We start from the raw sequence: 15,207 nt of genomic DNA on the forward strand, positions 1-15,207 counted from the left end.
ATCCAACATTGCCGTGGGCTGTGGTGTAGGTCACAGATGCGGCTCGGATCCTGCATTGCTATGACTCTGGTGTAGGCCAGCAGCTATAGCTCCAATTAGACCCCTAGCCTGGGAACCTCCATATGCCTCGGATGCAGCCCTAGAAAAAACAACAACAAAAAAAAGTAAATAAAAAAAGAAAAGTTGGGATAAAGGAGATTATAAAATTCCACAGTTTTATGGTATTAAAGTGTAATGGGAGGTAGAAAAATCTAACATGGATTTCTAAATTATCGGATTATCTGGATGAAAGCCTCACTTCTGTTCTCCACCCAATCCTACCCCTATCTTCAGAAAAATTTATTGGGGGAAAGGGGAACTGCTGCAGTAGGACTCTTGGTTACTACGCTGGATACTCAAAAAAAGCCAGCAGGGATTCCCTAGCTTGACAGAAGATTTGGAATCTTAAAAATAAAATTATGCCTAGTCCTTCAAATTCCCAGAGTTGGCATAGTCTGGAAGTGGCTGAAAAAAAGCCATAGGCAAGAAACCAAAGCCTAGTTAAGCATTAAATTTGTATTTACCAGAGAGCCTGCAAGAGCCTCACTAAAGGAAGATCCTTGAGGGTAAACTGTCGGGAATGGGGTTTTTCAGAGTGCTCTTATATCTCTGCAGATTAAGGATCCAGCATTGTCATTGTAGAGGCTGAAGGTTACTGCTGTGGCATGGGTTCAATACCTGGCCCTAGGACTCCCATATGCTTTCCATATGCTGCAGACACCATCAGGTACCTCAGAAAACTAAATATAGAACTACCATATGATCCAGCAATCCCATTCCTGGGCATATATTGGGACAAAACTTTCAAAAAAATAAATGCACCCTTATGTTCACTGCAGCCCTATTTACAATAGCCAGGACATGGAAACAACCTAAATGTCCATCAATAGATGAATGGATTAGGAGTTCCCATTGTGGCACAGCAGAAACTAATCCAACTAGGAACCATGAGGTTGCAGGTTTGATCCCTGGCTTCACTCAGTGGGTTAAGGATCTGGCTTTGCCATGAGCTGTGGTGTAGGTCACAGATGCGGCTCAGATCTGGCGTTGCTGTGGCTCTAGTGTAGCCTGCGACAACAACTCTGATTAGACCCCTAGTCTGGGAACCTCCATGTGCCGTGGGTGTGGCCCTAAAAAGACAAAACACAAAAAAATAAAAAACTTAAAAAATAAATTAAAAAAAAAAAAAGATGAATGGGTTAAGATGTGGTACATGCACACATTGGAATACTACTCAGCCATAAAAAAGAACAAAATAATGCTAACTGCAGCAACATGGATGGAACTAGCGATTCTCATACCAAGTGAAGTCAGAAAGAGAAAGACAAATACCGTATGTTATTGCTACATGTGAAATCTAAAATGAGGCCCAAAGAACCTATCTACAGAAGAGAAACAAACTCATGGACATAGAAAACAAACTTGTGGTTGCTGAGAGAGAGGGAGTGGGCTGGACTGGGAGTGTGGGATCAGAAGATGTAAACTATTGCACTTGGGATGGATAAGCAGTGAGGTTCTGCTATATAGCACAGGGAACTAAATCCAATCACTTGTGAAGGAACATGGTGGAAGATATGAGAAAAGAATATATATACATACAACTGGGTCACTTTGCTGTACAGCACAAATTGACAGAACATTGTAAATCAACTATAATTTTTAAAAAAATTTTAAGAAAAAATTAAGATGGGAAGAGCACCAGAATTTGCAAGTCCTTTGTTAGATTTCCTTGCCATGACTAGTCCAATCTAAACCTGAAGTAAGCTCTCAGAACTGTGCTCATTCCAAAAGCCAGTAATTTTCTTGGGCTTCCCTTGCTTGCAGGCCGCAGTGATGGAAGAGTCTAGGAGGGAGTTGTGAGAAGTTCCCCAGAGGCCTAGGGGTTAAGGATTCAGCTTTGTCACTGGCATGGTTCAGGTCACTGCCATGGCGTGTGAGTTCAATCCTGGCCCAGGAACATACAACAAGCTGAGGAGTACCACCAAAAAAATTAAGAATTTTTTTAAAATAAAAGAGATCTATGAGTGTTTTTACTGCCATCTTTTCCTTTCCCTCCACACTGTGGGAAACTCTATAGGACGAAGGTACTGCAACAAATTAATTGCAAAAAAAAAAAGAGATAAGGATAAAGATTTAAGACTAATCACAATTTATAGACTTTTGGAACTTGATTCAAACAAACCGTGGAAAAATGTTTATAAGAAAATCAGCAAAACCAAACACTGATGGTTATTTCATATTAATTTTGATGCAAAAATGGTATTTTCAAAAAGTCCTTACATTTTACAGATATACACTGAAAAAATGAAAAGGTAAAATTATACCCCTGGAGAGTTCCCTTCTGGTGCAGTGGATTAAAGTACCAGTGTAGTCACTGTTGTGGCACAGGTTCAATCCCTGGCAGGGGAACTTCCACATGCCTCAGGAATGATCAAAAAAAAAAAAAAGATACACTTGGGATTTGCTTCAAAATAATGGGAAAGTTGGAAAAGACCAATGAAGAGATTCAACAACAATAAATATAATAAAATTCACTGAGTATTAAAAAAAAATAAGCCTTATTAAGAGAAAAAAAAGATTCAACAAAAGTGGCCCTTCACTTACAACTGTTCAAGCTAGAAGATGGATGCAAGGTGGGATGTTCATTTCATGATTTTATTTTTGTATGTTTTCAAAAAAAAGTTAAAATTTTTAAAAGCATGGTTTTCAGTTTTTTCCCTTTTTTCCGCTCATTCCTGGCTCTTCTTTCTTATAGCCCTTTAAAACCACATCCTCTGACTCTCTGCAACAGAAAACAAAAGTTCTCTTTTCTCTGAAATGGAGTCCTCTGCTACACATACACAGAATTCTTTTTAGCTTTTTTATGTAATTTCTTTAACTTTAAAAGTTCCAATTCTTCTGTCATTTTTTTCTTTCCCAGCTTTACTGATCCTGCAAATGATGGTAATGTAAAATCTTCTAAATGTTAAGATATTTTAAGAGTTCCCATCGTGGCGCAGGGGGAATGAATCCGACTAGGAACCATGAGGACTCAGCTGGATCCCTGGCCTCGATCAGTGGGTTAAGGATCTGGTGTTGCCGTGAGCTGTGGTGTGAGCTGTCGTGCAGGTCACAGACTCAGTTCAGATCCTGCGTTGCTATGGCTGTGGTGTAGGCCGGCAGCTGCAGCTCTCATTAAACCCCTAGCCTGGGAACCTCCATATGCCACCCGAGTGTGGGCCTAAAAAACAAACAAACAAACAAAAAGATATTTTAAAAACTAAATTTGCTCCAGTGTACAGAAATGCTATTATCTGATTGAAACCTGTCTGTCTTTGGAGGGGAATTCTGGCTCTAGGAGTATTTTCAGCTATCAGAGAACAAAACCTTCCCTAGAAGACAAAGGTTAATTAACAGTGTAAATTAATGAATAAATTTATGAACTGACCCATTTGAAATCTTACTTTATTAAATAAATAAATTTTCATTTACTTAAAAATTTCTCTATTACTTTTATAATCCCCAAAATGTGAGAACTTAAAATTACAGACATTTTTCTGAAAATACATCCAATGTTTTATCTGGGAATTGAGTCTGACATCAAAAGATACTACTGGTGGAACTAGAGATCTTTTAAAAGATGGGCAACATCTAATCTACTGTTTGTATTTTAAAGTAAGACTTAAATATCAAACTCTGTGCTAAACCACCACTGACCATATCAGATACACCTGCTCCCCACCAAATCTGCTCTTCTAATAGTTTCCCCTTCTTTTTTTTTTTTTTTTGTTGTTGTTGCTATTTCTTGGGCCGATCCCGCAGCATATGGAGGTTCCCAGGCTAGGGGTCTGATCGGAGCTGTAGCCACCGGCCTACACCAGAGCCACAGCAACGCAGGATCCGAGCCACGTCTGCAACCTACACCACAGCTCACGGCAACGCCGGATCGTTAACCCACTGAGCAAGGGCAGGGACCGAACCCGCAACCTCATGGTTCCTAGTCGGATTCGTTAACCACTGCGCCACGACGGGAACTCCTAGTTTCCCCTTCTTTGCCTTTCTTTTTTCTATGCCTCAGTGCTAAGTTCAGCTTACAGCACCTCCTCCTCCTTGATGTGTCTTGATTCCTCATTTTTAATTTATATTATTTGCAACATTCAAATCACTGTTCATTATGTGTTACAGACTCAGCCTTTTGCATGTTAATCATTCACTGACACCTTTCAGTCTGGTCCATAAGCGATACATATTCTAAACCAGTTAGAAGCAAGTGGTAAGCAAGGATTTCTCAAATATGAGACTTCTAAATGATATACAGAAAAACAGGAAGTATATTCTGTATATTCTCAATCTTTTCCTTAAACAAAATCCTAGTAGGACAACTAGTTTATCGTGGAAAATTATTTTACTGAACACTACAGATATCAGTCCCTAAATGATTAATTCCTTACTAATATCAATTCTTAATTCTACAGAAAGTTTTTTCAAAATCTTTTTTTTTTGCCTTTTTTTGCTATTTCTTGGGCCGCTCCCGCGGCATATGGAGGTTCCCAGGCTAGGGGTCCAATCAGAGCTGCAGCCACCGGCCTACGCCAGAGCCACAGCAACGCTGGATCCGAGCCGCGTCTGCGACCTACACCACAGCTCACGGCAACGCCGGATCCTTAACCCACTGAGCAAGGGCAGGGACCGAACTCACAACCTCATGGTTCCTAGTCGGATTCGTTAACCACTGCGCCACGACGGGAACTCCAGTTTTTTCAAAATCTTTAAGCAACTTTTTTCTTTTTGACTAGCAACATTCATGCTGATGTGTATACATGTGTAACTGAATCACCCTGCTTTACAGCAGCAATTATCACAACATTGTAAATCACATACTTCAATAAAACTTTAAAAAATGAAAAAATTCATGCTGGATATCTACAAAACCGAAACAATAACTACTCTGAACATAGGAATATAATAAATCTCCGAAGATGCAGAGTAATAAAATGACTTTTCCAGCCATTCTGCAAGCAAACCATTAGGGAGAGAACTTTTTCAGCCTTGTGATACCACCCAAAATCCATTCAAGGGATAATGGCAAAACAAATTAACGTATGGCATTTTGGGATAATCCATTTTTTTTTTCTTCCCAAAACAGAAAAATGTTGGTTCCCTCACTGGCGAAAATATCTGAAAAACTGCTGGATGGGAAGATTATGTACATTAATAACTGTATACACTTGACACAATTTCACATGCAAAAAGGAATTACATCTTGATTTGAATAGGTCCAGCTCTTTTTTTATAGTTCAATACTGGAAAGTATAACCCACACTGACGGGGGATAAAAAAAAGTAATAACAATAACTGGGTTGTTAAAAAAATCATATTGGAAGGCACAATAATAACCTACTTCAGTTTGAATACAATATTATTTACCTCACGATACTCAATTACAAACTACTGACGCAGCCATCACTTTAACAATAAATTACGAGGTACAAAGAAGAAATGTCTTTAGCAGCCAACATTATTTAGGATGAAAACATTATATAAACCTTTTCAATTAAAAAAAACATGATATAGACAACTCTAAGACAAAAATTAAACAAATATTACACTTTTTTTTTTCTTGGTCTTTTTTGCTATTTCTTTGGGCCACTCCCGCGGCATATGGAGGTTCCCAGGCTAGGGGTCGAATCGGAGCTGTAGCCACCGGCCTACGCCAGAGCCACAGCAACGTTCGATCCGAGCTATGTCTGTGACCTATACCACAGCTCACAGCAACGCTGGATCCTTAACCCACTGAGAGAGGCCAGGGATCGAACCTGCAACCTCATGGTTCCTAGTCGGATTCGTTAACCACTGCGCCACGACGGGAACTCCAATATTACACACTTTAAAAACTGCGCCAGTGGGGATCAAATTCAACTACTTCAATAGCCTAAAAACAGTTGCTCTTACTCGGTCTAGGTCATCCTTCACTCTGCAATCAATTATTTATTAAATCACAGACGTAATCTGTTACTGGGAGAAAGAAAGGGGCGCTTGATCTTGTAAATACTGGAAAGCCAGAGTTTTGAAAGCCCAGCATTCAAAGCCTTCTCTGATGCTAACCTTAACATTCACTCTGAGCTCAGGAGATTCCCAAAATACATTAAATCCTACTCCTCACCTATCTTAGCCAAACAGATGCATCCAAACCAACGTACCAGTTCAAAGGTCAATGTTTATGTGCTCCCCTTTCTGTAAAACTCTTAATACTTCCAATGAAAATTAATTTCTCAATGTTGATAAAAATATTCAGCACTCATCATACACCAGGTACTGTGGATACCAAAATATACAGTTTCTGTACAAAACAACCTCAATATAAATTCTAAGTAATAAAGATTTATAGAGTAGCACAAAAACACCCCAAAACAAAGAGACAAACAAAAAACCTGGAGAAGATTAACATGTGAAAACATAAATGGACCGTGAAGAAGGTTCTCTAGGAAAACGTCATGAGGAAAGAACAAGAAACTAATAAGTAAATACTATAAATGTTTAGTAGAAATACTATAAATCTCTAGTAAACATTTATCACATTCTGTTTTATACCCCAAAGTGATTAACAAAGTCTTGTTTACAAATGGTGCTCAGATGTGAAACTGAATGCTCCAATACTTTCTTTATGGCATCAGCTAATTCATATTGATAGAGAGCATTAACCCCAAATAAAAGAGCAATTTTGGCAAATGAACTGCAATCCTCCTTAGACCAAAACTTTCAACTTGGTTTCTAAAATGCAGGAAAACGAATCGTAACTTTGACATTCCTATTTCAAAGATACCAATAAACAGGTAACCAAAGCCACAAAATGCCCCCAAAGAATAACCTACTCCTGAATGAACAAAAATAGCCAACATCTTTACATTTTCTATTTTACAAAAGGTATGTTTGAGATAGTCTAAAGACAGAAGAGTAAGTGCCTAAAAAACACTTCTGGGTTAAAACAAGTGTTTAAACCCCAAATTCCTAACAAGAATTTACTACCAATTCATGAGCCTGTTTCCTAAGTTGCAGAAAACTGAACTTCAGTTAATAGTCCCAACCAACATTTCCAGATGCATCTTCTTTTAACCTCCTTTCACTCTCTTCCTGCCATAGTCAACTACTCAAACACATCTTTGACGACTCACTGCCTAGTAACAGGACGTTCTCTCAGGCTCCAATGTCCTCCCCTAATTTAAAACTCACAGATCCTTTTAGACCAGGGACACGTCACCTTCTCTATGAAATAGCCCTAGGCACAAGTTAATCACGCCGTTACCCAGGTTCCCAGAGTGTATTGCTTATACTTCTGTTTAAACATTCATTTGCCTCATAAAAGAATGAAGATGTAAACACATCTGTTTCTCCACTAAGCTATAAAACTTGATGGCCTTAGCCTTTGTTACCTCTCACAGACCAGGCCAGGCACCCAGAAACGACGTGTGAAATGTGTCTCTCTTGGACGCTCATGTTTGATGAAAATTTCAAATTCCAAGTCAGAAATTAGGAATGCAGCTCCAACCTCCCAAACCTCATCGTTTCTCAAAAGTGACCCTATTTCCTGCCATTTCTGGATACTCTCCAACAAATTCAAGCCTATTCCCAACATCTCCCAATTTTGCATACTCTGTATTCCACAAAACTTCAAAAGATTTGGCCATTAATTAATGTGCTTTTCCCTCTTCCACCAATAATCAATCAATCTGCAAAGAAAAAAGACCAACATTATACTAAAAGTGGTCAACAGAGGGAAAAACTACCAAATCATTTTGAACAAGAAACTCAAGAACGTATCTTAAACGCCTTAAGAGATACAAATTAACCAAGGTTAAGAGTAATGGGCCTCGGCTTGACTAAACCCGATTTAGGGCTGCCCGGAAAGCGGCTGCGGTGTTTGAGCGCATCTGACTCTCCTATCCACAAACTATATCAACGGCAGTTCCGAGAGACGAGAAAGACTTTGTTCTCATGCTCAGTAATCCTCCTTAGCGAGCTGTTTAAAGGAGACCCTCCGATCAGAGGAAAGCGACGCTGAAGCAGCAGCACCCGAACACGGAACAAAGCGCCTGTCGGGGCTGTATGAGTAGGACGCCATTACGCGGGGCAGTGGCCTGCGCCGCTGGCGCGGAGCAGACGACCCGGGCCCCGAAGCGCGAGCTCGGCCTCCCACAAAAGCTACAGGAAGAGGCAGAAACCTACGAAGACAAAGTCTTGGCAGGTTGGGAAGCGGAGAACACATGTAACTAAGGAAGGACCGCTTACCTTCGTGAGTCTTGGCGATCTTCGCCATTTTGTCCACTCGAACACACAGACGGAACTGGCGCTCCCCAGAACTTCCGCTCGTCGCCGCTGCCACGGAGAAAAATAGCTGGGGGGAGCGGGCCTCCGCGCACGCGCCAAGCGGGAGCGCGCTCCGTCGGATAACACGTGATCGAGCAGCCACCTAGATAGAACAGAAAGGTGCATTGTGGGTGAAGGGAGGAGCCGGAATTGGGCCCGGAGGCGGTTTTCGGGGTAAACCAACCAAGAGCTGGATGAGCTATAGTTTCTTAAGCTAAGTTTCCCTTGAAGGAAAGTGAATTCCATCAGGACAGTTTAAACGTCTCTAAGGTTTCTTTAATGTTTCAGGGATGGAAGAAGCCTCAAACCTTCGATCCTCTTTCTCCAAATTCACCAGAAGGCGTTTGGGGGCTAGACAAAAGCTTTATCTTGTCTTAGCTGTTGCAGTGTTTAGTGTTGGAAACAGTTGCGCATTCTCATCCCTTGCGCTGTAATTCAAGGTCACTGTTCTTTCTTTTAAAAGAACTACTTAGTATTTGGGTAGGAGTTTGTTGGGGGGGGTTGTTTTTGCTTGCCTTTTCTAGGGCCGCTTCCCGTGGCATATGGAGGTTCCCAGGCTAGGGGTCTAGTTGGAGCTGTAGCCGCTGGCCTAGGCCAGAGCCACAGCAAGGCAGGATCCGAGCCGCATCTGGGACCTACACCACAGCTTACCGGCAAGGCAGGATCCTTAACCCACTGAGCAAGGCCAGGGATCAAACCCGCAAACCTCAAGGTTCCTAGTCGGATTCCTTAACCACTGCACCACGACGGGAACTCCAAGGTGGGGGTTTCATTTACGATTGTTCCCAGACACTATTGAAATTCACTTAAGGTAAATTGTTGCTAATCTCATTTTAGAAAACTAAGGCCGGGTGTAGATAAATTGTGCAAGGTCACACAGGTTAAACAGCAGAAACTCTGCCACTCTTTTAAAGTCTTTTAACTTTGTGAGTTCTTAGAAAAGCCCACATTGTCAACAATAACATTGATATGATTTTCCTAATCCTAAACATCATTCCTAGATCAGGAATTTTTAAAAGAATACAGAGGGTTCCTGCTGTGGCACAGTGGGTTAAGGATCTGGCATTGCCACAGCTATGGTGTAAGTTGCAGATGTGGCTGCTCAGTTTCCATCCCTGGACCAGGATGTGCCATTAATTTATTTTTGAAAAGAAAATTACGAATCAAAAATGCACCTTCTGGAGTTCTCATTGTGATTCTGCAGGTTTCGGGTGCAGCCAAAAAGGAAACTCCACTTTTTTTTTTCCTCTAAGCATCAACTACATGAGCATAGCCTTACACTGTCACACTGTCCTTGGACTTTGAAGAACATAAGAACTTAGGACAGAAGTTGATACGGGAAACAGCCAAGAAATCAGGTAAGGGTCATGTTATAGCCATCACAAAGAAAACAGTTTACCTCGCTGTGTGACAGACTCACAATACAAACAGAAGTACAAAGTTTAGTAACAAAAAAGTGAGAATAACCTCAATGAAATAATTTGATGGGTTAAAATTTTCAGTTTAATTCAATTTTTAAATTTAGTTTAAACAATAGTTGGGAGAGGAGTTCCCATCGTGGTTCAGTGGTTAGTGAATCCGATTAGGAACCATGAGGTTGCGGGTTCCATCTCTGGCCTTGCTCAGTGGGTTAAGGATCCAGCATTGCTATGAGCTGTGGTGTATGTAGGTTGCAGACTCGGCTCAGATCCCGAGTTGCTGTAGCTGTGGTGTAGGCCGGCGGCTATAGCTCCAATTCGACCCCTAGCCTGGGAACCTCCATAGGCTACAGGAGCAGCCCTAGATAAGGCAAAAAAGACAGGAAAAAAAAAAGTTGGGAGAAAAAAGGATGAGATCAGAAAAGAACATGTAAATTATTATGTGTAGATTATTATAGATTATTATATGTGGTATAGGTTGAAGGTGTGGCTCAGATACATCATTGCTGTGGCTCTGGAGTAGGCCTGCAGCTGCAGCTCCGATTCAACCCCTAGCCCAGGAACTTCCATATGCTAAAGGTGCAGGCATACAAAGGGAAAAAAAAAAAAAAAAAAAAAAAGAGTTCCTGTTGTGGCACAGCAGAAATGAACCTGACTAGGAACCATGAGGTTTCGGGTTCGATCCCTGGCCTCAGTGTAGGTCGCAGATGCAAGTCTGATCTTATGTTGCTGTGGCTGTGGTGTAGGCCGGCAGCTGTGGCTCTGATTAGACCCCTAGCCTGGGAACCTGCATCTACTGTGGGTGCAGCCCTAAAAAGAAAAAGAAAAAAAAAAGAAAAAGAAAAATCCAACATCCTTTTTAAAATTTTTTAATTAAAAAAAAACTTTTCTTTTTACACCATGGCCACAGCAACACCAGATCTGAGCTACCTCTGTGACCTATGCCACAGCTCATGGCAGTGCCAGATCCTTAACCCACTGAGCAAAGCCAGAGATCAAACCTGCATTCTCGTGGACACTATGTCAGTTTCTTAACCTGCAGAGCCACAGTGAGAACTCCAGAAGCTGCATTTTTGATTCATGATTTTCTTTTCAAAAAGTTATATTCAGAGTTCCCGTCGTGGCGCAGTGGTTAATGAATCTGACTAGGAACCATGAGGTTGCGGTTTCGATCCTTGCCCTTGCTCAGTGGGTTAATGATCCGGCGTTGCCGTGAGCTGTGGTGTAGGTCGCAGACCCGGCTTGGATCTTGCGTTGCTGTGGCTCTGGCGTAAGCCGGTGGCTACAGCTCTGATTCGACCCCTAGCCTGGGAACCTCCATATGCCGCTGGAGCAGCCCAAGAAATAGCAAAAAGACAAAAAAAAAAAAAGATATATTCATATGTATGAGACAATCACAGTCACGTAAAAATATATGAAAAGAAAATTCACCAAAATGTTAATAATGGATGTTTGTAAATGATGGAATTATGCTTATTCTTTTTCTTTACAATTTTTTAATAATTTTCCAGATACTCTGCTTATGAGCATGTTGTTGTTGCTGTTTTTTTTTATGGGCAGAAAATGAAATGAAATGAAAATCATTTGCAAAGTTGTCATCACATGTCCTCTGTCTTTCCAAGATAGAAGCTGTGCCTGCTGGCCACTTTGTATTATGTGGACATTCCTCTAGAATCCTAGCTATTAAGTTACTTTTGTAGGGCAAGGGCATATATGGGGTAGTGAGATATGAGAGACTTTGCCAAAAATCAAGGGAGACTTCATTCTCTTATTCTTCTTCTAAAGATGAATTGTCTTTAATAAAACAGTGACTTGGATATACAGATAATAAGAAACGAGGGTTTTTTTTTTTAAGTAAGTATCCTTTCCACTTTCAATATTAATAAATGACAATTAGATATTACTTAAAATGAATATCCTACCCTTTCTGGTAGGTTTTTTTATTTCAAAAGTTAGAAGGGGTGATCTGCCCCCCCTTTTAATAGCAGAGGCAATTAAGAGTGATGACACCCAATTAAAAGGAGAATCTATTCCTTTCCCTATTAAAGGCACTTGGAGGCTCACTTTTTCTAGTCTCAAAAAAAAAAAAAAAATAGCACGCATACATAATTTTTTTTTGTCTTTTTTGCCATTTCTTGGGCCACTCCTGCGGCATATGGAGGTTCCCAGGCTAGGGGTCAGATCGGAGCTGTAGCTGCCAGCCTACACCAGAGCCACAGCAACGCAGGATCAGAGCTGCATCTGCAATCTACACCACAGCTCACGGCAACGCCAGATCGTTAACCCACTGAGCAAGGGCAGGGATTGAACCCACAACCTCATGGTTCCTAGTCGGATTCGTTAACCACTGCGCCACGACGGGAACTCCCATACATAATTTTTTAAGACAAAAAAGAAGATATAATAATTTTTCAGAATGTTAAATGCTAGCTGTAACTTGTACAAATTACCTTTGGGGATGAAGCTGTAAAGGCCTTGACGCTCCATGCCATTGGAAAATCAGTGACAGTTTATCAAGCCCATTTTTTTAAGGTAAAGGGACTGTCACAGGATAAAAGGACAACAATCTTGATGTGTAATGTTGAGCTTTCCAGAAACCTCTATCAAATGGAATCAGACTCTACCTTCCCCAGGGCAAAAATCTATTTCCACCTGCCTTTCAGTTATGCCTAAACTTCTAAAATACAGTCTTATTTCTGAAAATTTACGGCTTTACTCTACATCTTGCCCATAAAAAAAATGAAATTATTTTAAGTCAAGATTCCTTCTCTTGGAATTTTTAACCAAATGTATGAAAGGAACTCGACAGTTGCTACTGAAACAGAAACAATCAGAGGAAGATGATACATTAATGACATAAAAGAGTCCCCATACTACCTTGAATCTAGAACCTTGAATCTAGAACCACCTCCAGCACCAAGCTTCCAAAGGCCCATTCTTTAACACTGCTTTCCTTTTTCTTTTCTTTCTTTTTTTTTTTTTTGTCTTTTGTCTTTTGTCTTTTTAGGGCTGCATCCGCAGCATATGGACGTTCCCAGGCTAGGGGTCTAAATGGAGCTATGGCTGCCAGCCTACACCACAGTCACGGCAAGGCAGGATCCGAGCCAAGTCTGTGACCTATACAACAGCTCACAGCAACGCCAGATCCTTAACCCACTGAGCAAGCCCAGGGATCGAACCCGCGTCTTCATGGATACCATTCCGGTTCATTAACCGCCAAGTCACGATGGGAACTCCAATACTGCTTTTCTTGAATTAGTTTGGGTGATTTCTCTTCCTTTCAGCTATACCCGGCCTAACTAGAACATTAGAGCAGTATATTAACATATTACTGTGAACTCATAATCTAGCTTCTTTTTCTAGCTAAAAGTCAGCTGAGAGCCCTTGTCTTTGATTCTTAACAGAGAAGTATCTAGATTTAGAGCACATGTAAACAAGTAGGTGTCACAGATGGCTAAGTGGATTATGTCTCAGAAGCATCAGATGCCTGAAATGCTGTGATGGTCTTCTAATGTGTCAACCTGGCTAAGCTACAATCCCCAGTTATTCAAACAAATAGTCTAGGTTGCTATGAAGGCCTTATGGGTGTGCTTTAACTCCATAGTAATGACTTTAAGTAAAGGAGATTGTCCTAGATAATCTGGGTAGGTCTAGTTCAATCAGTTGGAAGGCCTTGAGAGCAGAACTGAGGCTCTCTTAAGGAAGAAGTTTCAGGAGTTCCCGTCATGGCTCAGTGGTTAATGAATCTGACCAGGAACCATGAGGTTGCGGGTTTGATCCCTGGCCTTAGCTCAGTGGGTTAAGGATCTGGCATTACCCTGAGCTTTGGTGTAGGTGGCAGGCGCGGCTCAGATCCCACGTTGCAGTGGCTGTGGAGTAGGCTAGCAGCTACAGCTCTGATTAGACCCCTAGCCTGGGAATCTCCATATGCTGCGGGTGTGGCCCTAGAAAAAGACCAAAAAAAAAGAAATTTTACCTGTGGACCGCAACTTGAGCCTTTGCCAGAGAGTTCCAGCCTGCCCCTACACATGACTTGCCCTGTAGATTTTGGACTTGTTAGCTAATGCCCACAATCATGTAAACCAATTCCTTGCAATGAATGTCTTAATATGTATCTTCTGCTGGTCTGTTTCTCTAGTTGAGCCCACATTAATACAAATACTAAAGTAAATTTCACCGTTCATTTATTCAAAAAGCATTGGGACTCATCACGTACCAGATATTCTTTGAGCGAGAGAGATCTGAGTGTATGTGTGTATATTTGTATAGCATAATTTCAAGTATCAAGTGCTATGAAGAAAAACAAGGCAGAGTAAGGAAAGAGTGGGCAGGATGGCAGCACAGGATACACAGAAAAGGCAAGATGTCTGAGAGGATGTTATCTGAACAGACACCTGAATGATGTAAGGGAATGAGGACTTGGGGAAAGAGTATTCCAAACATAGCAAGTACCAATGTGTCAAGGTGAGAGTGAACTAAGGCGTTCCAAAAAAACAGCAGGAGGGTGTGTGTGTGCGGAGTGGCAGAAGTGGGAAAGAGTGGTATGAAATGAGGCCAGGTAACTGTGGTTACCTGGCAGTACTGTGTTGTTGAATGGAAAAATTAGTATTGAATGAAGGAATCTTCCAAACTTTCCTGCTCTGTATTGCCTCTGCTTGCTAATGCAGAGAGACCTGCCACATAATTTTTGCTACTGAATTCTCAATGATAGATGTACAATTCAAGGGCAGAAAACACTGTCACTAATGATTCCACTTAGGATGGCTGTTGCAACCAGCTGACCTAAGAACTGGCAGAAGTTGGAGGAAGGTGAGATGTTAGGACCATAGAAATAGGGTTTGTGAAAGAGCGTAAGAGATGATGGGCAGACTACGGTTCTTGGGTCAATGACAGGCTATCTGTTGTAGGCAGGTACCAGCGTCAAGCTATATATGCTGGCAATAATAATAACGTTAAATAGCTACAGTACAAAGCTGGAAGTTTTTGATGCCACCCAAAACCCAAAGAAATCTGCTAGGCATGGTATTCTTTCCTGGTCATGGAAGATAGAAGATAGTTTGTCCTTTACTTTGGAGAGGATGTTCAGGCATGACCCAGGCCACTATGCCCTTAAAACAGTGGTTCTCAGAGTTCCTGCCAAGGCACAGTGTGTTAAAAATCTGACTGCGGGAGTTCCTGCTGTGATGCAGTGGGATCAGTGGTGTCTTTGGAGCGCTGGGACACAGGTTTGATCACCGGCCCAGCCCAGGGGTATTAAAGGATCCAGCGTTGCAGCATCCACGGCATAGATTGCAGCTGTGGCTTGGATTCAGTCCCTGACCCTGGAACATACATATGCAGCAAATGTGGCCATAAAATTAAAAAAAAAAAAAATAGTGGTTCTCGGAGTTCCTGTTGTGGGACAGCG

At 41.4% G+C, this 15,207-nt stretch overlaps 1 protein-coding gene across 4 annotated transcripts in view; it reads right to left on the reverse strand.

The window, feature by feature from the left end:
- Window positions 1–15,207, reverse strand: part of SF3B1 (splicing factor 3b subunit 1) — a 62,832-nt gene that overhangs the window by 36,175 nt on the left and 11,450 nt on the right. For 2 of the 4 annotated variants that reach the window (XM_047773141.1, XM_047773144.1), the window contains exon 1: window positions 8,305–8,460. In XM_047773141.1, coding sequence (XP_047629097.1) covers window positions 8,305–8,332 — 28 coding nt within the window. In that variant the 5' untranslated portion in view covers window positions 8,333–8,460. Of the gene's footprint in view, window positions 1–8,304; window positions 8,486–15,207 lie in introns of those variants that run through there. The other 2 variants (XM_047773146.1, XM_047773145.1) reach the window with 1 other exon arrangement.

This window comes from Phacochoerus africanus, chromosome 3 (genome assembly GCF_016906955.1).
Source record: "Phacochoerus africanus isolate WHEZ1 chromosome 3, ROS_Pafr_v1, whole genome shotgun sequence".
NCBI lineage: Eukaryota > Metazoa > Chordata > Mammalia > Artiodactyla > Suidae > Phacochoerus > Phacochoerus africanus.